The sequence below is a fragment of the Bombina bombina genome, chromosome 4, assembly GCF_027579735.1.
Source record: "Bombina bombina isolate aBomBom1 chromosome 4, aBomBom1.pri, whole genome shotgun sequence".
Lineage (NCBI taxonomy): Eukaryota > Metazoa > Chordata > Amphibia > Anura > Bombinatoridae > Bombina > Bombina bombina.
Window position 1 is genome coordinate 1,070,897,975 of NC_069502.1, and position 25,594 is coordinate 1,070,923,568.

Genomic DNA, 25,594 nt, shown 5'->3' on the forward strand with positions numbered 1-25,594 from the left:
ACAGCCGCATGTTTCTGGTTCGATGAGCTGATAAAGGCGGTCGATAGTGATTCTCCTCCTTATGAGGAGATTATGGACAGAATCAATGCTCTCAAATTGGCTTATTCTTTCACCCTAGACGCCACTTTGCAATTGGCTAGGTTAGCGGCTAAGAATTCTGGGTTTGCTATTGTGGCGCGCAGAGCGCTTTGGTTGAAATCTTGGTCAGCTGATGCGTCTTCCAAGAACAAGCTACTTAACATTCCTTTCAAGGGGAAAACGCTGTTTGGCCCTGACTTGAAAGAGATTATCTCTGATATCACTGGGGGTAAGGGCCACGCCCTTCCTCAGGATCGGCCTTTCAAGGCAAAAAATAAACCTAATTTTCGTCCCTTTCGTAGAAACGGACCAGCCCAAAGTGCTACGTCCTCTAAGCAAGAGGGTAATACTTCTCAAGCCAAGCCAGCTTGGAGACCAATGCAAGGCTGGAACAAGGGAAAGCAGGCCAAGAAACCTGCCACTGCTACCAAGACAGCATGAAATGTTGGCCCCCGATCCGGGACCGGATCTGGTGGGGGGCAGACTCTCTCTCTTCGCTCAGGCTTGGGCAAGAGATGTTCTGGATCCTTGGGCGCTAGAAATAGTCTCCCAAGGTTATCTTCTGGAATTCAAGGGGCTTCCCCCAAGGGGGAGGTTCCACAGGTCTCAGTTGTCTTCAGACCACATAAAAAGACAGGCATTCTTACATTGTGTAGAAGACCTGTTAAAAATGGGAGTGATTCATCCTGTTCCATTAAGAGAACAAGGGATGGGGTTCTACTCCAATCTGTTCATAGTTCCCAAAAAAGGAGGGAACGTTCAGACCAATCTTAGATCTCAAGATCTTAAACAAGTTTCTCAAGGTTCCATCGTTCAAGATGGAAACCATTCGAACTATTCTTCCTTCCATCCAGGAAGGTCAATTCATGACCACGGTGGATTTAAAGGATGCGTATCTACATATTCCTATCCACAAGGAACATCATCGGTTCCTAAGGTTTGCATTCCTGGACAAGCATTACCAGTTCGTGGCGCTTCCTTTCGGATTAGCCACTGCTCCAAGGATTTTCACAAAGGTACTAGGGTCCCTTCTAGCTGTGCTAAGACCAAGGGGCATTGCTGTAGTACCTTACTTGGACGACATTCTGATTCAAGCGTCGTCCCTTCCTCAAGCAAAGGCTCACACGGACATTGTCCTGGCCTTTCTCAGATCTCACGGATGGAAAGTGAACGTGGAAAAGAGTTCTCTATCTCCGTCAACAAGGGTTCCCTTCTTGGGAACAATAATAGACTCCTTAGAAATGAGGATTTTTCTGACAGAGGCCAGAAAAACAAAACTTCTAGACTCTTGTCGGATACTTCATTCCGTTCCTCTTCCTTCCATAGCGCAGTGCATGGAAGTGATCGGTTTGATGGTAGCGGCAATGGACATAGTTCCTTTTGCGCGCATTCATCTAAGACCATTACAACTGTGCATGCTCAGTCAGTGGAATGGGGACTATACAGACTTGTCTCCGAAGATACAAGTAAATCAGAGGACCAGAGCCTCACTCCGTTGGTGGCTGTCCCTGGACAACCTGTCACAAGGGATGACATTCCGCAGACCAGAGTGGGTCATTGTCACGACCGACGCCAGTCTGATGGGCTGGGGCGCGGTCTGGGGATCCCTGAAAGCTCAGGGTCTTTGGTCTCGGGAAGAATCTCTTCTACCGATAAATATTCTGGAACTGAGAGCGATATTCAATGCTCTCAAGGCTTGGCCTCAGCTAGCAAGGGCCAAGTTCATACGGTTTCAATCAGACAACATGACAACTGTTGCGTACATCAACCATCAGGGGGGAACAAGGAGTTCCCTAGCGATGGAAGAAGTGACCAAAATCATTCTATGGGCGGAGTCTCACTCCTGCCACCTGTCTGCTATCCACATCCCAGGAGTGGAAAATTGGGAAGCGGATTTTCTGAGTCGTCAGACATTGCATCCGGGGGAGTGGGAACTCCATCCGGAAATCTTTGCCCAAGTCACTCAGCTGTGGGGCATTCCAGACATGGATCTGATGGCCTCTCGTCAGAACTTCAAAGTTCCTTGCTACGGGTCCAGATCCAGGGATCCCAAGGCGGCTCTAGTGGATGCACTAGTAGCACCTTGGACCTTCAAACTAGCTTATGTGTTCCCGCCGTTTCCTCTCATCCCCAGGCTGGTAGCCAGGATCAATCAGGAGAGGGCGTCGGTGATCTTGATAGCTCCTGCGTGGCCACGCAGGACTTGGTATGCAGAGCTGGTGAATATGTCATCGGCTCCACCTTGGAAGCTACCTTTGAGACGAGACCTTCTTGTTCAGGGTCCGTTCGAACATCCGAATCTGGTTTCACTCCAGCTGACTGCTTGGAGATTGAACGCTTGATCTTATCGAAGCGAGGGTTCTCAGATTCTGTTATAGATACTCTTGTTCAGGCCAGAAAGCCTGTAACTAGAAAGATTTACCACAAAATTTGGAAAAAATATATCTGTTGGTGTGAATCTAAAGGATTCCCTTGGGACAAGGTTAAGATTCCTAAGATTCTATCCTTCCTTCAAGAAGGATTGGAAAAAGGATTATCTGCAAGTTCCCTGAAGGGACAGATTTCTGCCTTGTCTGTGTTACTTCACAAAAAGCTGGCAGCTGTGCCAGATGTTCAAGCCTTTGTTCAGGCTCTGGTTAGAATTAAGCCTGTTTACAAACCTTTGACTCCTCCTTGGAGTCTCAATTTAGTTCTTTCAGTTCTTCAGGGGGTTCCGTTTGAACCCTTACATTCCGTTGATATTAAGTTGTTATCTTGGAAAGTTTTGTTTTTAGTTGCAATTTCTTCTGCTAGAAGAGTTTCAGAATTATCTGCTCTGCAGTGTTCTCCTCCTTATCTGGTGTTCCATGCAGATAAGGTGGTTTTACGTACTAAACCTGGTTTTCTTCCAAAAGTTGTTTCTAACAAAAACATTAACCAGGAGATTATCGTACCTTCTCTGTGTCCGAAACCAGTTTCAAAGAAGGAACGTTTGTTGCACAATTTGGATGTTGTTCGCGCTCTAAAATTCTATTTAGATGCTACAAAGGATTTTAGACAAACATCTTCCTTGTTTGTTGTTTATTCCGGTAAAAGGAGAGGTCAAAAAGCAACTTCTACCTCTCTCTCTTTTTGGATTAAAAGCATCATCAGATTGGCTTACGAGACTGCCGGACGGCAGCCTCCCGAAAGAATCACAGCTCATTCCACTAGGGCTGTGGCTTCCACATGGGCCTTCAAGAACGAGGCTTCTGTTGATCAGATATGTAGGGCAGCGACTTGGTCTTCACTGCACACTTTTACCAAATTTTACAAGTTTGATACTTTTGCTTCTTCTGAGGCTATTTTTGGGAGAAAGGTTTTGCAAGCCGTGGTGCCTTCCATTTAGGTGACCTGATTTGCTCCCTCCCTTCATCCGTGTCCTAAAGCTTTGGTATTGGTTCCCACAAGTAAGGATGACGCCGTGGACCGGACACACCTATGTTGGAGAAAACAGAATTTATGTTTACCTGATAAATTACTTTCTCCAACGGTGTGTCCGGTCCACGGCCCGCCCTGGTTTTTTTAATCAGGTCTGATAATTTATTTTCTTTAACTACAGTCACCACGGTACCATATGGTTTCTCCTATGCAAATATTCCTCCTTAACGTCGGTCGAATGACTGGGGTAGGCGGAGCCTAGGAGGGATCATGTGACCAGCTTTGCTGGGCTCTTTGCCATTTCCTGTTGGGGAAGAGAATATCCCACAAGTAAGGATGACGCCGTGGACCGGACACACCGTTGGAGAAAGTAATTTATCAGGTAAACATAAATTCTGTTTTTTTTTGCTACAATAAAAGGCAGCTCAGTACGTAAGCAAAAATCATATCTCTAAGCAACATAAAAATGTAACTAAACATCTTGTAAATAAAAAGCACAAATACAGAGAGTATTATTAACTGAATGATGAGAACTTATCCATTATGTGACATGAAGACAATGTGTAACTGATCATTTGAGAGGTATTGAAGGGATAGGAAACCCCAAATTGTTCTTTCATGATTTAGATAGAACATGCAATTTTAAAAAACTTTCCAAGTTACTTCTATCATCAAATTTGCTTTGTTCTCCTGTTATCCTTTGCCGAAGGAACAGCATTGCACTGCTGGCAGCAAGATAAACACATCTAGTCAGCCAATCACAAGAGACAAATGTGTGCAGGCACAAATTAGCAGCAGCTCCCACTAGTGTAGGATATGTGCATATTCTTTTTCAACAAGGGATACCAAGATAACAAAGCAAATTTGGAAATAGAAGTGAATTTAAAAGTGTCTTTAATTTTTCTGTCCCTTTAAACTGTTCCGCACAAGAACATAAAGATATCACTAATCCTCCTCTGTAGATTCTAGTGTCATGTATATTAAATCTCTGCTTACAAAATGTTCTCAGATTTTCTTCTTTTTAGGACAATAAAGTCAAAATGAATTGTTAATGTTTTGGATGGATCATGCAGTTTTAAACAACTTCCCAATATACTTCTGTTATAAAATGTGGTTTGTTCTCTTGTTATCCTTCATAGAAAAGCATACCTTGGTCAGCACAAGAACAGCAATGTGCTACTGGGAGCTAGCTGCACATATATGCTTCTTGTCTTTGACTCTCCTGATGTGTTCAGCTTTACATTGTTGCTCCTTAGCCTACCTAGGTGTGATTTTCAACAAAGGATGCCAAGAGAACAAACCACATTTCTGATGCAGGTTTTTAAATCCTAACTTACTGTGACATTTATCTACTTGTACATTTTCAATTCATCAGGTTAAATCTCAAACGCTAGAAAAAGAAGCTAAGGATTGCAGGCTTCATACAGAAGAATGGTGAGTGTTTTTTGTTTTGTTTTTTAATCTCTAAGATATATCTATTTTATTTGTGTTTGAGTTCTTAGGAGCAGAGCACGCTTTTTCTCTTGTTAAGTGTAGTCAGTCCACGGGTCATCCATTACTTATGGAATATATCTCTTCCTAAAAGGAAGCTGCAAGAGGATCACCCAAGCAGAGCTGCTATATAGCTCCTCCCCTCACATGTCATATTCAGTCATTCTCTTGCAGCCTAACTAGATAGGTCGCTGTGAGAGGTCTGTGGTGTTTTTTAACTTAGTTTATTTCTACAATCAAAAGTTTGTTATTTTAAATGGCACCGGAGTGTGCTGTTTATTCTCAGGCAGCATTAGAAGAAGAATCTGCCTGCGTTTTCTATGATCTTAGCAGACGTAACTAAGATCCACTGGCTGTTCTCATCTGAGGAGTGAGGTAACTTCAGAGAAGGGGAATAGCATGCGGGCCCCCCTGCAAATGAGGTATGTGCAGTAATTATTTTTCTGAGGAATGGAATTGACTGAGAAAATACTGCTGATACCAATGTAAAGTAAGTTCAGCCTTAAATGCAGTGATAGCGACTGGTATTAGGCTGATGAGTGTGTGTATACTGAATGTATTTTTCTAAGGAATGGAATTGACTCTGAAAATACTGTTAATACTGAAATAATGTATGAGCCTTAACTGCAGTAAAAGTGACTGGTAGCAGGCTTATTAATAACAATTCATAACTTTTCAAATGTATGTTTAAAACGTTTACTGGCATGTTAATCATTTTTTGTGAGGTACTTGGTGATAAAATTTATTGGGGCATGATTTTTACCACATGGCCATCTTTGTTTTCTGCATAGAAACAGTTTTTGAGCTTCCCCACTGTTGTAATATGAGTGGGAGGGGCCTATTTTAGCGCTTTTTTGCGCAGTAAAAATTCAGTCACAATCTGTCTACTTCATCCTCCATGATCCAGATCGTCTCTAGAGAGCTCAGGGGTCTTCAAAATTCATTTTGAGGGAGGTAATCAGTCACAGCAGACCTGTGACAGTGTGTTTTGACTGTGAGAAAAACGTTAATTATTAAGTTGTTAATCCGTTTTTGGGTATTAAGGGGTTAATGATCCATTTGCTGGTGGGTGCAATCCTTTGCTAACTTAATACATTTACTGTGAAAAATTGGTTGCTATAACTATTTTGGTTCATTGTTATTTCAACTGTGACAGCTTTTTGTGCTTCTTAAAGGCACAGTAGCGTTTTTTATATTGCTTGTAAATTTATTTAGAAAAGTATTTCCAAGCTTGCTAGTCTCATTGCTAGTCTGTTTAAACATGTCTGACACAGATGAATCTCTTTGTTCACTATGTTTAAAGGCCAATGTGGAGCCCAATAGAAATTTATGTACTAATTGCATTGATGCTACTTTAAATAAAAGTCAATCTTTACATGTAAAGAAATTATCACCAGACAACGAGGGGGAAATTATGCCGACTAACTCTCCTCACGTGTCAGTACCTTCGCCTCCCGCTCAGGAGGTGCGTGATTTTGTGGCGCCAAGTACATCAGGGAGGCCCTTACAAATCACTTTGCAAGACATGGCTACTGTTATGACAGAAGTATTGTCTAAATTGCCAGAATTAAGAGGCAAGCGCGATAGCTCTGGGTTAAGGACAGAGCGCGCGGATGAGGTGAGATCCATGTCAGATACTGCGTCACAGTTTGCAGAACATGAAGACGGAGAGCTTCATTCTGTGGGTGACGGATCTGATCCAGGGAGACTGGATTCAGAGATTTCTAATTTTAAATTTAAGCTTGAGAACCTCCGCATATTGCTAGGGGAGGTATTAGCGGCTCTGAATGATTGTAACACGGTTGCAATTCCAGAAAAATTATGTAGGTTGGATAGATACTATGCGGTACCGGTGTGTACTGACGTGTTTCCTATACCTAAAAGGCTTACAGAGATTATTAGCAAGGAGTGGGATAGACCTGGTGTGCCCTTTTCCCCTCCTCCCATATTTAGGAAAATGTTTCCTATAGACGCCACCACACGAGACTTATGGCAGACGGTCCCTAAGGTGGAGGGAGCAGTTTCTACTTTAGCTAAGCGTACCACTATCCCGGTGGAGGATAGTTGTGCCTTTTCAGATCCAATGGATAAGAAATTAGAGGGTTACCTTAAGAAAATGTTTGTTCAACAAGGTTTTATCTTACAGCCCCTTGCATGCATTGCGCCTGTCACTGCTGTGGCGGCATTCTGGTTTGAGTCTCTGGAAGAGGCCATTCGCACAGCTCCATTGGATGAAATTATGAACAAGCTTAAAGCACTTAAGCTAGCTAACGCATTTGTTTCTGATGCCGTCGTACATTTAACCAAACTTACGGCTAAGAACTCCGGATTCGCCATCCAAGCGCGCAGAGCGCTATGGCTTAAATCCTGGTCAGCTGACGTGACTTCTAAATCTAAATTGCTTAATATTCCTTTCAAAGGGCAGACCTTATTCGGGCCCGGCTTGAAAGAAATTATAGCTGACATTACGGGAGGTAAGGGCCATGCTCTACCTCAGGACAGGTCCAAATCAAAGGCCAAATAGTCTAATTTTCGTGCCTTTCGTAACTTCAAGGCTGGAGCAGCATCAACTTCCTCCGCTCCAAAACAGGAAGGAGCTGTTGCTCGTTACAGGCAGGGCTGGAAAGTTAACCAGTCCTGGAACAAGGGCAAGCAGGCCAAGAAACCTGCTGCTGCCCCCAAGACAGCATGAAGAGAGGGCCCCCTATCCGGAAACGGATCTAGTGGGGGGGCAGACTTTCTCTCTTCGCCCAGGCTTGGGCAAGAGATGTCCAGGATCCCTGGGCGTTGGAGATCATATCTCAGGGATATCTCAAAACTTCAAAACTTCTCCTCCACGAGGGAGATTTCATCTTTCAAGGTTATCAGCAAACCAAATAAAGAAAGAGGCGTTTCTACGCTGTGTACAAGACCTTTTACTAATGGGGGTGATCCACCCAGTTCCGCGGACGGAACACGGGCAGGGATTCTATTCAAATCTATTTGTGGTTCCCAAGAAAGAGGGAACCTTCAGACCAATCTTGGACTTAAAAATCCTAAACAAATTTCTAAGAGTTCCATCATTCAAAATGGAAACTATTCGAACCATCCTTCCCATGATCCAAGAGGGTCAGTACATGACCACAGTGGATTTAAAGGATGCCTACCTTCACATACCGATTCACAAGGATCATTATCGGTACCTAAGATTTGCTTTCCTAGACAGGCATTACCAGTTTGTAGCTCTTCCCTTCGGATTAGCTACGGCTCCAAGAATCTTTACAAAAGTTCTGGGCTCACTTCTGGCGGTACTAAGACCGCGAGGCATAGCGGTGACTCCGTACCTAGACGACATTCTGATACAAGCGTCAAGAAAAGAGTTCTCTATTACCACTTACAAGAGTTCCCTTTCTAGGGACTCTTATAGATTCTGTAGAGATGAAAATTTACCTGACAGAGGCCAGGTTATCAAAACTTCTAAATGCTTGCCGTGTCCTTCATTCCATTCCACACCCGTCAGTAGCTCAGTGCATGGAAGTAATCGGCTTAATGGTAGCGGCAATGGACATAGTACCATTTGCGCGCCTGCATCTCAGACCGCTGCAATTGTGCATGTTAAGTCAGTGGAACGGGGATTACTCAGATTTGTCCCCCCTACTAAGTCTGGATCAAGAGACCAGAGATTCTCTTCTATGGTGGCTCTCTCGGCCACATCTGTCCAAGGGGATGACCTTTCGCAGGCCAGATTGGACGATTGTAACAACAGACGCCAGCCTTCTAGGCTGAGGCGCAGTCTGGAACTCCCTGAAAGCTCAGGGATTATGGACTCAGGAGGAGAAACTCCTCCCAATAAATATTCTGGAATTAAGAGTAATATTCAATGCTCTCCTAGCTTGGCCTCAGTTAGCAACTCTGAGGTTCATCAGATTTCAGTCGGACAACATCACGACTGTGGCTTACATCAACCATCAAGGGGGAACCAGAAGTTCCCTAGCGATGTTGGAAGTCTCAAAGATAATTCGCTGGGCAGAGTCTCACTCTTGCCACCTGTCAGCGATTTACATCCCAGGCGTAGAGAACTGGGAGGCGGATTTTCTAAGTCGCCAGACTTTTCATCCGGGGGAGTGGGAACTTCATCCGGAGTTCTTTGCTCAACTGATTCTTCGTTTGGGCAAACCAGATCTGGATCTCATGGCGTCTCGCCAGAACGCCAAGCTTCCTTGTTACGGATCCAGGTCCAGGGACCCGGGAGCGGAGCTGATAGATGCTTTGACAGCCCCTTGGGTCTTCAACATGGCTTATGTGTTTCCACCATTCCCGATGCTTCCTCGTTTGATTGCCAAGATCAAACAGGAGAGCGCTTCGGTGATTCTGATAGCGCCTGCGTGGCCACGCAGGACCTGGTATGCAGACCTAGTGGACATGTCGTCCTGTCCACCGTGGTCTCTACCTCTGAGACAGGACCTTCTAATTCAGGGTTCTTTCAAACATCCAAATCTAATTTCTCTGAGGCTGACTGCATGGAGATTGAACGCTTGATTCTATCAAAGCGTGGCTTCTCGGAGTCGGTTATTGATACCTTAATACAGGCTAGGAAGCCTGTTACCAGAAAAATTTACCATAAGATATGGCGTAAATATTTATATTGGTGCGAATCCAAGAGTTACTCATGGAGTAAGGTTAGGATTCCTAGGATATTGTCCTTTCTACAAAAGGGTTTAGAAAAGGGCTTATCTGCTAGTTCGTTAAAGGGACTGATTTCTGCTCTGTCTATTCTTCTACACAAACGTCTGGCTGAAGTTCCAGACGTTCAGGCTTTTTGTCAGGCTTTAACTAGGATTAAGCCTGTGTTTAAGACTGTTGCTCCGCCGTGGAGCTTAAACTTAGTTCTTAATGTTCTTCAAGGCGTTCCATTTGAACCCCTTCATTCCATTGATATCAAGCTGTTATCCTGGAAGGTTTTGTTTTTGATGGCTATTTCCTCGGCTCGAAGAGTCTCTGAGTTATCTGCCTTACATTGTGATTCTCCTTATCTGATTTTTCATTCAGACAAGGTAGTTCTGCGTACTAAACCTGGGTTCTTACCTAAGGTAGTTACTAACAGGAATATCAATCAAGAGATTGTTGTTCCATCACTGTGTCCTAACCCTTCTTCAAAGAAGGAACGACTTTTGCATAATTTGGACGTAGTCCGTGCCCTGAAGTTCTATTTGCAGGCAACTAAAGATTTTCGTCAAACTTCTTCCCTGTTTGTCGTTTACTCTGGACAGAGAAGAGGTCAAAAGGCTTCGGCTACCTCTCTCTCTTTTTGGCTTCGTAGCATAATACGTTTAGCCTATGAGACTGCTGGACAGCAGCCTCCTGAAAGGATTACAGCTCATTCTACTAGAGCTGTGGCTTCCACCTGGGCCTTTAAAAATGAGGCCTCTGTTGAACAGATTTGCAAGGCTGCGACTTGGTCTTCGCTTCACACCTTTTCAAAATTTTACAAATTTGACACTTTTGCTTCTTCGGAGGCTATTTTTGGGAGAAAGGTACTTCAGGCAGTGGTTCCTTCTGTTTAATGTAATGTTCCTGCCTTGTCCCTCCCTTCATCCGTGTACTTAAGCTTTGGTATTGGTATTCCATAAGTAATGGATGACCCGTGGACTGACTACACTTAACAAGAGAAAACATAATTTATGCTTACCTGATAAATTTATTTCTCTTGTAGTGTAGTCAGTCCACGACCTGCCCTGTCTTTAAGGCAGGCCTAAATTTTAATTAAACTCCAGTCACCACTGCACCCTATGGTTTCTCCTTTCTCGTCTGCTTTGGTCGAATGACTGAATTTGACATGTGAGGGGAGGAGCTATGTAGCAGCTCTGCTGGGTGATCCTCTTGCAGCTTCCTGTTAGGAAGAGATATATTCCATAAGTAATGGATGACCCGTGGACTGACTACACTACAAGAGAAATAAATTTATCAGGTAAGCATAAATTATGTTTTTTTACGTTTGTTATGTATATCTGTATTTCTTTCATGTAATTGGCAAGAGTCCATAAGCTAGTGACGTATGGGATATACAATCCTAGCAAAGTTTCCCAAACCTCAAAATGCCTATAAATACACCCCTCACCACACCCACAATTCAGTTTTACAAACTTTGCCTCCTATGGAGGTGGCAAAGTAAGTTTGTGCTAAGATTTCTACGTTGACATGCGCTTCTCAGCTTTTTTTGAAGACCGATTCCTCTCAGAGTACAGTGAATGTCAGAGGGATGTGAAGGGAGTATCACCTATTGAATGCAATGGTCTTCCTAATGGGGGTCTATTTCATAGGTTCTCTGTTATCGGTCGTAGAGATTCATCTCCTACCTCCCTTTTCAGATCGACGATATACTCACATATACCATTACCTTCACTGATAACTGTTTCAGTACTGGTTTGGCTATCTGCTATATGTGGATGGGTGTCTTTTCTCTTGCAAGGTGTATCCAGTCCATGGATTAATCCTTACTTGTGGGATATTCTCCTTCCCTACAGGAAGTGGCAAAGAGAGCACACAGCAGAGCTGTCCATATAGCTCCCCCCCTAGCTCCACCCCCCAGTCATTCTCTTTGCCGCGTTAACGCATTAGGTTCTCTCTCAGGGAGGGTAAAGTGAATGTGGTGTTAGAATTGTTAAATATCCCTTTCAAGGGAAAGACCCTTTTCGGGCCAGAATTGAAAGAGATTATTTCAGAAATCACCGGGGAAAGGGCCATGCTCTCCCCCAGGACAAGCCTTTTAAGGCTAAAAACAAAGCTAATTTTCGTTCCTTTCGTAATTTCAGGAGCGGTCCCGTTTCAGCCTCTACAGCTGCAAGGCAACCTGGAAGCCTTATCAGGGCTGGAACAAGGGTAAACAGGCCAAAAAGCCTGCAGCTGCTACCAAGACAGCATGACGGGGTAGCCCCCGATCCGGAACCGGATCTAGTAGGGGGCAGACTTTCTCTCTTCGCTCAGGCCTGGGCAAGAGATGTTCTCGATCTCTGGGCTTTAGTGATTGTTTCCCAGGGATATCTTCTAGAATTCAAGGACTCCCCTCCAAGGGGAAGGTTCCATTATTCTCGTCTGTCTACAGACACGACAAAGAAAGAGGCGTTCTTACGCTGTGTAGATGACCTACATACAATGGGAGTGTTCCACCCAGTTCCAATTGCGGAACAAGGGCTGGGGTTTTACTCAAACCTGTTTGTGGTTCCCAAAAAAGAAGGAATTTTCAGACCAATCCTGGATCTCAAACTTCTAAACAAATTCCTCAGAGTCTCATCATTCAAGATGGAGACCATTTGGACAATCTTACCTATGATCCAGGAAGGTCAATATATGACTACCGTGGATCTAAGGGATGCGTACCTGCATATCCCAATCCACAAAGATCATCATCAGTTCCTCCGGTTCGCTTTTCTAGACAAGCATTATCAGTTCGTTGTTCTTCCATTCGGTTTAGCCACTGCTCCCGGAATTTTCACAAAGGTGCTAGGGTCCCTTCTGGCGGTTCTAAGACCGCGGGGCATAGCAGTGGCGCCTTATTTGGACGACATCTTAATTCAGGCGCCGTCTTTTCACAGAGTCAAGGCTCACACGGACATTGTATTGGCCTTTCTAAGGTCTCACGGGTGGAAGGTGAACATCAAAAAGAGTTCCCTGTTCCCACTCACAAGGGTTCCCTTCCTAGGAACACCAATAGATTTGGTAGAAATGAAAATATTTCTGACGGAGGTCAGAAAGTTGAAACTTTTAACTACTTGCCGAGTTCTTCATTCCATTCCTCGGCCATCTGTAACTCAAACTGAGGGCGATATTCAACGCACTTCAGGCATGGCCTCACCTAGCTGCGGCCAAATTTATAAGTTTCAGTCGGACAACATTACGACTGTAGCTTACATCAATCATCAGGGGGGAACAAAGAGTTCTCTAGCGATGAGGGAAATCACCAAAATAATCAGGTGGGCGGAGGCCCACTCCTGCCATCTCTCAGCAATTCACATCCCAGGTGTAGACAACTGGGAGGCGGATTTTCTAAGTCGTCAGACTTTTCACCCGGGGGAGTGGGAACTCCACCCGGAGGTATTTGCCCAGCTGACTCAGCCATGGGGCATTCCAGAGTTGGACCTGATGGCGTCCCGTCAGAACACCAAGCTTCCTCTCTACGGATCCAGGTCCCGGAACCCCAAGGCGGCATTGATAGATGCTCTAGTAGCGCCTTGGTCCTTCAATCTGGCTTATGTTTTCCCACCGTTTCCTCTTCTCCCTCGTCTGATCGCCAGAATCAAGCAGGAGAAGGCGTCAGTGATTTTGATAGCGCCTGCGTGGCCACGCAGGACTTGGTATGCAGACCTAGTGGACATGTCATCTGTCCCACTATGGACACTGCTAATGAGGCAGGACCTTCTAATACAGGGTCCGTTCAAGCATCCAAATCTAGTTTCACTACTGACTGCTTGGAGATTGAACGCTTAATTCTTTCAAAGCGTGTTTTTTTCTGAGTCAGTTTTAAATACTCTGATCCAGGCTAGAAAGCCTGTCACCAGGAAAGTCTACCATAAGATATGGTGGAAATATCTTTGTTGGTGTGAATCCAAGGGTCACTCATGGAGTAAGATTAGGATTCCCAGGATATTGTCTTTTCTCCATGACGGTTTGGAGAAAGGATTGTCGGCTAGTTCTTTAAAGGGACAGATATCTGCTCTGTCTATCCTTTTGCACAAGCGTCTGGCAGAGGTACCGGACGTTCAAGCATTTGCACAGGCTTTAGTCAGAATCAAGCCTGTCTATAAACCTGTGGCTCCGCCATGGAGTCTAAATCTAGTTCTTTCAGTTCTTCAAGGGGTTCCGTTTGAACCTTTAAATTCCATAGATATTAAGTTGTTATCTTGGAAAGTTTTGTTTTTGGTAGCTATCTCTTCTGCTTGAAGAGTTTCAGAATTAACTGCCTTACAGTGTGATTCACCTTATCTGGTGTTCCACGCAGAGAAGGTAGTTTTGCGTAACAAACCTGGTTTTCTTCCTAAAGTTGTTTCTAACAAGAATATTAACCAGGAAATAGTTGTTCCTTCTCTGTGTCCTAACCCATCTTCGAAGAAGGACCGTCTTTTGCATAATCTTGATGTAGTTCGTGCTTTAAAGTTCTATTTACAAGCAACTAAGGATTTCAGACAAACATCTTCTTTGTTTGTTATCTATTCTGGTAAGAGGAGAGGTCAGAAAGCGACTGCTACCTCTCTTTCCTTTTGGCTGAAAAGCATCATCCGTTTGGCCTATGAGACTGCTGGCCAGCAGCTTCCTGAAAGAATTACTGCTCATTCTACCAGAGCAGTGGCTTCCACATGGGTTTTCAAAATGAGGCTTCTGTGGAACAGATTTGTAAGGCAGCGACTTGGTCTTCACTGCATACTTTTGCCAAATTTTATAAATTCGATACTTTTGCTTCTTCGGAGGCTATTTTTGGGAGAAAGGTTTTGCAAGCAGTGGTGCCTTCCGTTTAAGGTACCTGTCTTGTTCCCTCCCTTCATCCGTGTCCTAAAGCTTTGGTATTGGTATCCCACAAGTAAGGATGAATCCGTGGACTGGATACACCTTGCAAGAGAAAACAGAATTCATACTTACCTGATAAATTACTTTCTCTTGCGGTGTATCCAGTCCACGGCCCGCCCTGGCAATTAAGTCAGGTAAAACATTTTTTTTGTTTAAACTACAGTCACCACTGCACCCTATGGTTTCTCCTTTGGCTTCTTAACCTTTGGTCGAATGACTGGGGGGTGGAGCTAGGGGGGGAGCTATATGGACAGCTCTGCTGTGTGCTCTCTTTGCCACTTCCTGTAGGGAAGGAGAATATCCCACAAGTAAGGATGAATCCGTGGACTGGATACACCGCAAGAGAAAGTAATTTATCAGGTAAGTATCAATTCTGTTTTTTGGTAAGTTGCTATGGTCTGGCACTTTATTTATATAAAGTTCTAAATATATGTATTGTACTTATATTTGCCATGAGTCAGGTTCATGTATTTCCTTGTGCAGACTGTCAGTTTCATATTTGGGAAATAAACATATTAAGAAATATTTTTTTCTTACCTGGGGTTTAGTCTTTTTTTCAAATTGACTACTTTTTTCTTACAAATTTTGGGCAACATTAGGTCTGCAGGTGCGCCAAATGCTAGACTTTATTGCTTCATTCTTCGCGCGAGAATTTTTTGAGGTGAAAAGTACGTCGGTTGACGCAAGTTCGTCATTTCTGGCGTCGTAGTTGACGCGGAAGCCTTACACACGGTTGCGCCGTTAGTGACGCAAGTGTGTCATTTCCGGATATTGTTGGAGACAAAAAATGTTCTCTTACGTTGTGCGTCATACTTAGCGCCAAATTTTTAATTCATTTTTTACCCCGTTTGCTGTTTGCCTCATGCCTTTCTCTATGTCAGAGGGCTATGCTGTTTGCATTTTTTCCCATTCCTGAAACTGTCATATAAGGAAATTGATAATTTTGCTTTATATGTTGTTTTTTCTTTTACATTTTGCAAGATGCTTGACATCGGTTCTACCAAAGCTAAGTGCATTTGTTGTAAGATTGTGAAAATTATATCTCCGAAAGTCATTTGTAATAGTTGTCATGATAAACTTTATGCAGAGAATGTATCCATCAGTAATAGTACATTGCCAGTTGCAGTTCCTTCAACTTCTAATGTACATGATATACCTATGAATTTTAAAGAATTTGTTACTGATTCTATTCAGAAGGCTTTGTCTGCATTTCCGCCTTCTAATAAACGTAAAAGGTCTTTAAAACTTCTCATAAAGTGGATGAAATTTCAAATGACCGACAACATAATGATTTATCCTCCTCTGATGAGGATCTATCTGATTCAGAAGATCCCTCCTCAGATATTGACACTGACAAATCTACTTATTTGTTTAAAATAGAGTATATTCGTTCTTTGTTGAAAGAAGTGTTAATTACTTTGGATATTGAGGAAGCTAGTCCTCTTGATATTAAGACTAGTAAACGTTTAAATGCTGTTTTTAAACCTCCTGTGATTACTCCAGAGGTTTTTCCTATTCCTGATGCTATTTCTGATATGATTTCTAAGGAATGGAATAAGCCAGTTACTCCTTTTATTCCTTCTTCAAGGTTTAAAAAATTGTATCCTTTACCAGCAATTTCTATAGAGTTTTGGGAAAAGATCCCCAAAGTTGATGGGGCTATTTCTACTCTTGCTAAACGTACCACTATTCCTATGGTAGATAGTACTTCTTTTAAAGATCCTTTAGATAGGAAACTTGAATCCTATCTAAGGAAAGCCTATTTATATTCAGGTCATCTTCACAGACCTGCAATTTCTTTGGCTGATGTTGCGGCTGCATCAACTTTTTGGTTGGAGACATATCTAGCATTGTTCGCTTACTGCAACATGCTAATCATTTTATTTGTGATGCCATTTTTGATATTATCAAAATTTCATGTTAGATCCATGTCTTTAGCTATTTTAGCTAGAAGAGCTTTATGGCTTATATCTTGGAATGCTGATATGACATCTAAGTCTAGATTATTATCTCTTTCTTTCCAAGGTAATAATTTATTTGGTTCTCAGTTGGATTCTATTAGTTCAACTGTTACTGGAAGAAAAGTTTTTTTTTCTGCCTCAGGATAAAAAAACCTAAGGGTAAATCTAAGGCTTCTAACCGTTTTCGTTTTTTTCGTCAAAATAAGGAACAAAAATCTAATCCTTCCCCCAAGGAATCTGTTTCCAATTGGAAGCCTTCCTCAAATTGGAATAAATCCAAGCCTTTTAAAAAACCGAAGTCAGCCCCCAAGTCCGCATGAAGGTGCGGCCCTCATTCCAGTTCAGCTGGTAGGGGGCAGATTAAGGTTTTTCAATGATCTTTGGATAAATTCTGTCCAAAATCAATGGATTCAGAGCATTGTCTCTCAAGGGTATCGAATAGGATTCAGAGTAAGACCTCCTGTGAGAAGAAGTTTTCTCTCACGTATCCCAGTAAATCCAGTAAAAGCTCAGGCTTTCCTGAAGTGTGTTTCAGACCTGGAGTCTTCAGGGGTAATCATGCCGGTTCCTTTTCAGGAACAAGGTCTAGGGTTTTATTGAAATCGATTCATTGTCCCATAGAAGGAAAATTCATTCAGACCCGTTCTGGATCTGAAAATTTTGAATCGTTATGTAAGAGTACCAATTTTCAAGATGGTGACTATAAGGACTATTCTGCCTTTTGTTCAGCAAGGACATTATATGTCCACAATAGACTTGCAGGATGCATACCTTCATATTCCGATTCATCCAGAACATTATCAGTTCCTGAGATTCTCTTTTCTAGACAAGCATTACCAATTTGTTGCTCTTCCATTTGGCCTAGCAATAGCTCCAAGATTCTTTTCAAAAGTTCTAGGTGCCCTACTCTCTGTAATCAGAGAGCAGGGTATTGCGGTGTTTCCTTATTTGGACGATATATTGGTACTAGCTCAGTCTTTACGTTCTGCAGAATCTCACACAAATCAACTAGTGTTTCTTCAAGAACATGGTTGGAGAATCAATTTACCAAAAAGTTCCTTGATTCCTCAGACAAGGGTCACCTTTTTAGGTTTCCAGATAGATTCAGTGTCATGACTCTGTCTCTAACAGACAAGAGACGTTTGAAATTGGTTGCAGCCTGTCGGCACCTTCAGTCTCAGTCATTCCCTTCAGTGGCTATGTGCATGGAAGTTTTAGACCTCATGACTGCAGCATCGGACGCGATTCCTTTTGCTTGTTTTCACACGAGACCTCTCCAGCTTTGTATGCTGAATCAATGGTGCAGGGATTATACAAATATATCACAGTTAATATCCTTAAATACCAATGTTCGACACTCTCTGACGTGGTGGTTAAATCACCAGCGTTTAGTTCAAGGGGCTTCCTTTGTTCGGCCAACCTGGACTGTGATCACTATAGACGCAAGTCTTTCAGGTTGGGGATCTCTGACAGCACAAGGGGTTTGGAAATCTCAAGAGGCGAGATTACCAATCAATATTTTAGAACTCCGTGCAATTCTCAGAGCTCTTCAGTTTTGGCCTCTGTTGAAGAGAGAAGCGTTCATTTGCTTTCAGACAGACAATATCACAACTGTGGCATATGTCAATCATCAGGGTGGGACTCACAGTCCCCAAGCTATGAAAGAAGTATCTTGGATACTTGCTTGGGTGGAATCCAGCTCCTGTCTAATCTCTGCGGTGCATATCCCAGGTGTAGACAATTGGGAGGCGGATTATCTCAGCCGTCAGACTTTACATTCAGGGGAGTGGTCTCTCCATCCAGATGTGTTTTCTCAGATTGTTCAGATGTGGGGTCTTCCAGAGATAGATCTCATGACCTCTCATCTAAACAAGAAACTTCCCAGATACCTGTCCAGGTCTAGGGATGTTCAGGCGGAGGCAGTGGATGCGCTGACACTTCCTTGGTGTTATCATCCTGCTTACATTTTCCCGCTTCTAGTTCTTCTTCCAAGAGTGATATCCAAAATCATCATGGAACAATCGTTTGTTTTGCTGGTGGCTCCAGCATGGCCACACAGGTTTTGGTATGCAGATCTTGTTCGGATGTCCAGTTGCCAACCTTGGCCTCTTCCGTTAAGGCCGGACTTACTGTCTCAAGGTCCGTTTTTCCATCAGGATCTCAAATCATTAACTTTGAAGGTATGGAAATTGAACGTTTAGTACTAAGTCATAGAGGTTTTTTCTGACTCAGTGATTAATACTATGTTACAAGCTCGTAAATCTGTCTCTAGAAAGATTTATTATCGAGTTTGGAAGACCTACATTTCCTGGTGTTCTTCTCATAAATTCTCTTGGCATTCTTTTAGAATTCCTAGAATTCTACAGTTTCTTCAGGATGGTTTGGATAAGGGTTTGTCTGCAAGTTCCTTGAAGGGACAAATCTCTGCTCTTTCTGTTTTATTTCACAGAAAGATTGCTAAACTTCATGATATTCACTGTTTTGTACAGCCTTTAGTTCGTATTAAGCCCGTCATTAAATCAATTTCTCCTCCGAGTCTTAATTTGGTTTTGAAGGCGTTACAGGTCCCTCCGTTTGAGCCTATGCATTCTTTGGACATTAAACTACTTTCTTGGAAAGTGTTGTTCCTTTTGGCCATCTCTTCTGCTAGAAGAGTTTCTGAGCTATCTGCTCTTTCTTGTGAATCTCCTTTTCTGATTTTTCAAAATGCAGATATGACTTCTAAGTCAAAGTTGCTTTCTCTTTCTTTCCAAGGTAATAAATTATTTGGTTCTCAGTTGGATTCAATAATTTCAACTGTTACTGGGGGGAAGGGAGCTTCTCCAGTCTGGAATAAATCCAAGCCTTTTAGAAAGTCAAAACCAGCTCCCAAATCCACATGAAGGTGTGGCCCTCATTCCAGTACAGCTGGTAGGGGGCAGGTTACGATTTTTCAAAGATGTTTGGATCAATTCGACTCAAAATCTTTGGATTTAGAACATTGTTTCTCAAGGGTACAGAATAGGTTTCAAGGTAAGACCGCCTGTGAGAAGATTTTTCCTCTCACGCATTCCAGTAAACCCAGTAAAGTCTCAGTCGTTTCTGAAATGTGTTTCAGACCTGTAGTCGGCTGGGGTAATTGTGCCAGTTCCAGATCTGGAACGGGGTCTGGGGTTTTATTCAAATCTGTTCATTGTACCAAAGAAGGAGAATTCTTTCAGACCAGTTCTGGATCTAAAAATATTGAATCGTTATGTAAGGATACCAACATTCAAAATGGTGACTATAAGGATTATTCTGCCTTTTGTTCAGCAAGGGCATTATATGTCTACAATAGACTTACAGGATGCATATCTTCATATTCCAATTCATCCAGACCACTATCAGTTCCTGAGATTCTCTTTTCTAGACAAGCATTACCAGTTTGTTGCTCTTCCTTTTGGCCTAGCAACAGCTCCAAGGATCTTTTCAAATGTTCTCGGTGCCCTTCTCTCTGTAATCAGAGAATAGGGTATTGCGGTATTTCCTTATTTGGACAATATCTTGGTACTTGCTCAGTCTTTACATTCTGCAGAATCTCATACGAATCAACTTGTGTTGTTTCTTCAAAGACATGGTTGGAGGATCAATTTACCAAAGAGTTCCTTGATTCCTCAGTCAAGGGTAACCTTTTTGGGTTTCCAAATAGATTCAGTGTCCATGACTTTGTCTCTAACAGAAAAGAGACGTCTGAAATTGATTTTAGCCTGTCGAAACCTTCAGTCTCAATCATTCCCTTCGGTAGCTTTGTGCATGGAAATTCTAGGTCTCATGACTGCTGCATCGGACGCGATCCCCTTTGCTCGTTTTCACATGAGACCTCTCCAGCTTTGTATACTGAACCAATGGTGCAGGGATTATACAAAGATATCACAATTAATATCCTTAAATCCCAATGTTCGATCTTCTCTGACTTGGTGGTTGGATCACCATCGTTTAATTCAAGGGGCCTCTTTTGTTCGTCCAACCTGGACTGTGATCTCAACAGATGCGAGTCTTTCAGGTTGGGGAGCTGTATGGGGATCTCTGACAGCGCAGGGGGTTTGGGAATCTCAGGAGGCGAGATTACCAATCAACATTTTGGAACTCCGTGCGATTTTCAGAGCTGGCCTCTTCTGAAGAGAGAATCATTTATTTGTTTTCAGACAGACAATGTCACAACCGTGGCATATGTCAATCATCAAGGTGGAACTCACAGTCCTCAGGCTATGAAAGAAGTATCTCGGATACTTGTATGGGCGAAATCCAGCTCCTGTCTAATCTCTGCGGTTCACATCCCAGGTATAGACAATTGGGAAGCGGATTATCTCAGTTGCAAGACGTTACTTCTGGGGAATGGTCTCTTCACCCAGAGGTATTTCTTCAGATTGTTCAAGTCTGGGGACTTCCAGAAATAGATCTGATGGCTTCTCATCTAAACAAGAAACTTCCCAGGTATCTGTCCAGATCCAGGGATCCTCAGGCAGAAGCGGTGGACGCGTTGTCACTTCCCTGGAATTATCAACCTGCTTATATCTTTCCGCCTCTAGTTCTTCTTCCAAAAGTGATTTCCAAAATCCTAATGGAGCGTTAGTTTGTACTGCTGGTGGCTATAGCATGGCCACACAGGTTTTGGTATGCGGATCTCGTTCGGATGGCCAGTTGCCAACCTTGGACACTTCCGTTAAGGCCAGACCTTCTATCTCAAGGCCCATTTTTCCATCAGGATCTCAAATCATTAAATTTGAAGGTATGGAGATTGAACGCTTGATACTTAGTCTTAGAGGTTTCTCTGACTCAGTGATTAATACTATGTTACAGGCTCATAAATCTATGTCTAGAAAGATTTATTACCGAGTTTGGAAGACTTACATTTCTTGGTGTTCTTCTCATAAATTCTCTTGGCATTCTTTTAGAATTCCTAGAATTTTACAGTTTCTTCAGGATGGTTTGGATAAGGGTTTGTCTGCAAGTTCTTTGAAAGGGCAAATATCTGCTCTTTCTGTTCTTTTTCACAGAAAGATTGCTAATCATCCTGATATTCATTGTTTTGTACAGCCTTTGGTTCGTATCAAGCCTGTCATTAAGTCAATCTCTCCTCCTTGGAGTCTTAATTTGGTTCTGAGGGCTTTACAGGCTCCTCCGTTTGAACCTATGCATTCTCTGGATATTCAATTACTTTCTTGGAAAGTTTTGTTCCTTTTGGCCATCTCTTCTGCTAGAAGAGTTTGAGTTATCTGCTCTTTCTTGTGAATCTCCTTTTCTGATTTTTCATCAGGATAAGGCGGTGTTGCGGACTTCATTTACATTTTTACCTAAAGTTGTGAATTCTAACAACATTAGTAGAGAAATTATTGTCCCTTCATTGTGTCCTATTCCTAAGAATTCTCTGGAGAGATCTTTACATTCTTTGGATGTAGTAAGAGCTTTGAAATATTATGTTGAAGCTACTAAAGATTTCAGAAAGACTTCTAGTCTATTTGTTATCTTTTCTGTTTCTAGGAAAGGTCAGAAGGCTTCTGCCATTTCTTTGGCGTCTTGGTTAAAGTCTTTGATTCATCATGCTTATGTGGAGTCGGGTAAATCCCCGCCTCAAAAGATTACGGCTCATTCTTCTAGGTCAGTTTCTACTTCCTGGGCTTTTAGGAATGAAGCTTCTGTAAATCAGATTTGCAAAGCAGCAACTTGGTCTTCTTTGCATACTTTTACTAAATTCTACCATTTTGATGTTTTTTCTTCTTCAGAAGCAGTTTTTGGTAGAAAAGTACTTCAGGCAGCTGTTTCAGTTTGATTCTTCTGCTTATAATTTCAGTTTTTTTCATTATAAGATTAAAACTTTTTGATTTGGGTTGTGGATTATTTTTTTCAGCGGAATTGGCTGTCTTTATTTTATCCCTCCCTCTCTAGTGACTCTTGCGTGGAAGTTCCACATTTTGGGTATCTGCTATCCCATACGTCACTAGCTCATGGACTCTTGCCAATTACATGAAAGAAAACATAATTTATGTAAGAACTTACCTGATAAATTCATTTCTTTCATATTGGCAAGAGTCCATGAGGCCCACCCTTTTTGTGGTGGTTATGATTTTTTTGTATAAAGCACATTTATTCCAATTCCTTGTTTGATGCTTTCGCTCCTTTCTTATCACCCCACTTCTTGGCTATTCGTTAAACTGAATTGTGGGTGTGGTGAGGGGTGTGTTTATAGGCATTTTGAGATTTGGGAAACTTTGCCCCTCCTGGTAGGAATGTATATCCCATACGTCACTAGCTCATGGACTCTTGACAATATGAAAGAAATTAATTTATCAGGTAAGTTCTTACATAAATTTATGTTTTTTCAGCGAGAAATGGCTGTTTATTTTCTCTTGTAAGGTGTATCCAGTCCACGGATTCATCCTTTACTTGTGGGATATTCTCCTTCCCTACAGGAAGTGGCAAAGAGAGCACACAGCAGAGCTGTCCATATAGCTCCACCCCACAGTCATTCTCTTTGCCGGCTCTAAGCACTAGGGTCTCTCTACGGGAGGGTAAAGTGAATGTGGTGTTAGAATTGTAGTTTTTATTATCTTCAATCAAAAGTTTGTTATTTTAAATGGTACCGGTTTGTACTATTCACTCTCTAGCAGAAAAGTGATGAAGATTTCTGCTGAGAGGAAAATGATTTTAGCATGTTGTAACTAAAATCCACTGCTGTTCCCACACAGGACTGAGGAGTACCAGAAAATTTCAGTTGGGGGGAACAGTTTGCAGGGTGATCTGCAATAAGGTATGTTCAGTCATTTATTTCTAGACAAGACTGAGATAATGCTAGAAGAGACTGACATTATCCCCATGAGGGGAGGGTAAGCTATGTTCACAGACTTAGTAAGGAATTGAATGCTTACATTATAGGGCTAATTATGCTGGTTGACACTTAATAGGGCAATCGATTGTTTAGCTAAGGAAAATATCGTTTGCAAGACACTTTTGAAAGCTCCTTTGGGTTCTTTCTGGGGTTATTACCCACATGGCTGTTTTTTAGTCACTTAGGAGTGATATACTAGGCGCCTCAGCTCCGGAGTAGAGTGGGAGGGGCCTAATTTCGCGCCTCAGATGCGCAGTTTGAATTGCAGAAAAGTTCATGCTGCTTCACATGGAGGGTCCTGCTGATGTTTGAGGGCCTAAAAGAAGCTATATTCCCCCAAATCTGATCCCTAAGGGCAGGTAGGGCCACAGCAAGGCTGTGGCAAAGTGCTGTAGTAATTTAACCGGGTGTTGGTTTTAGGCTGCTCCGGTTTGGGCATTAAGGGGTTAATCGTTTTGAAACTTGTGGTGCAATCTTATTAAGGGTTTAGCTACATACTGTGAAAATTTCAGAAGGATTGCTGCATTTTCACTGTTTTGTAAAATTGTGTGCTCTTTTTATCTCTTAAAGGCACAGTAATGTTTTTTTCAAATTGTGTTTTCTATTTGATTAAAGTGATTTCCAGCCTGTTTGTGTACTCTACTAGTCTGTTAAACATGTCTGACACTAGGGAAAATCCTTGTTCAATGTGTTTAGAAGCCATGGTGGAACCCCCTCTCAGAATGTGTCCCACTTGTACTGATATGTCTATACACTTTAAAGATCATATTGTTGCACTTAAGAATGTGGCCCAAGATGATTCTCAGACTGAAGGTAACGAGGGTAGCCCGTCTGCTTCTCCCCAAGTGTCACAACCAGTTACGCCCGCTCAAGCGATGCCTAGTACCTCTAGTGCGTCTAACCCTTTTACATTACAAGACTTAGCGGCAGTCATGGATAATTCTCTTGCAGCTTTCTTATCTAAACTGCCCGTGTTACCTGCAAAGCGTGATAGCTCCATTTTAAGAACAGATTATGAGCATTCTGACGCTTTGGTAGCTGTATCTGATATACCCTCACAACGCTCTGACGTGGGAGCGAGGGATTTGATGTCTGAGGGAGAAGTTTCTGATTCAGGAAAGGTTCCTCCTCAGACAGATTCAGATACATTGGCTTTTAAATTTAAACTAGAACACCTCCGCGTGTTGCTCAGGGAGGTATTAGCTACTCTGGATGACTGCGACCCTTTGGTGGTCCCAGAGAAATTGTGTAAAATGGACAAGTACTTAGAGGTCCTGGTTTACACTGCTGCGTTTCCGGTCCCTAAGAGGATTGCGGATATCGTTACTAGGGAGTGGGACAGACCAGGTGTCCCTTTTGTCCCCCCTCCTGTTTTTAAGAAAATGTTCCCCATATCTGACACCATGCAGGACTCGTGGCAGACGGTCCCTAAGGTGGAGGGGGCTGTTTCTACACTTGCTAAGCGCACAACCATACCAATTGAAGACAGTTGTGCTTTTAAAGACCCTATGGATAAAAAATTAGAGGGTTTACTTAAGAAAATTTTTGTTCAACAAGGTTTTCTTCTCCAACCTATTGCCTGCATTATTCCTGTAACTACTGCAGCTGCTTTCTGGTTTGAGGCGCTGGAAGACTCGCTCCAGACGGAGACCTCATATGAGGAAATTATGGATAGAATTAAGGCTCTAAAGCTAGCTAATTCTTTTATCACTGACGCCACTTTCCAAATAGCTAAGTTAGCAGCGAAAAATTCAGGTTTCGCCATTTTGGCACGCAGGGCGCTATGGCTAAAGTCCTGGTCGGCCGATGTGTTGTCTAAATCCAAGCTTTTGAACATTCCTTTCAAAGGAAAGACCCTCTTTGGGCCTGAATTGAAAGAGATTATTTCAGATATCACCGGGGGAAAAGGCCATGCTCTCCCTCAGGACAAGCCCTTTAAGACAAAGAACAAAGCTAATTTTAGTTCCTTTTGCAATTTCAGGAACGGCCCCGCTTCATCCTCTCCGGCTGCAAAGCAAGAGGGTAACGCTTCACAGCCCAAGGCAACCTGGAAACCTTACCAGGGCTGGAATAAGGGTAAACAGCCTGCAGCTGCCACTAAGACACCATGAAGGGGTAGCCCCCGATCTGGGACCGGATCTAGTAGGGGGCAGACTCTCTCTCTTTGCTCAGGCCTGGGCAAGAGATGTACACGATCCTTGGGCATTAGAGATTGTAGCCCAGGGATACCTTCTAGAATTAAAGGACTCTCCTCCAATGGGAAGATTCCACATTTCTCGTCTGT

At 42.7% G+C, this 25,594-nt stretch overlaps 1 protein-coding gene across 1 annotated transcript in view; it reads left to right on the forward strand.

The window, feature by feature from the left end:
* PPP1R21 (protein phosphatase 1 regulatory subunit 21) overlaps positions 1–25,594 on the forward strand; it is a 557,069-nt gene that overhangs the window by 129,693 nt on the left and 401,782 nt on the right. Inside the window, exon 6 of the mRNA XM_053712717.1 lies at positions 4,853–4,911. Within this exon, the coding sequence (XP_053568692.1) occupies positions 4,853–4,911 (59 nt within the window). The remainder of the gene's footprint in view (positions 1–4,852; positions 4,912–25,594) is intronic.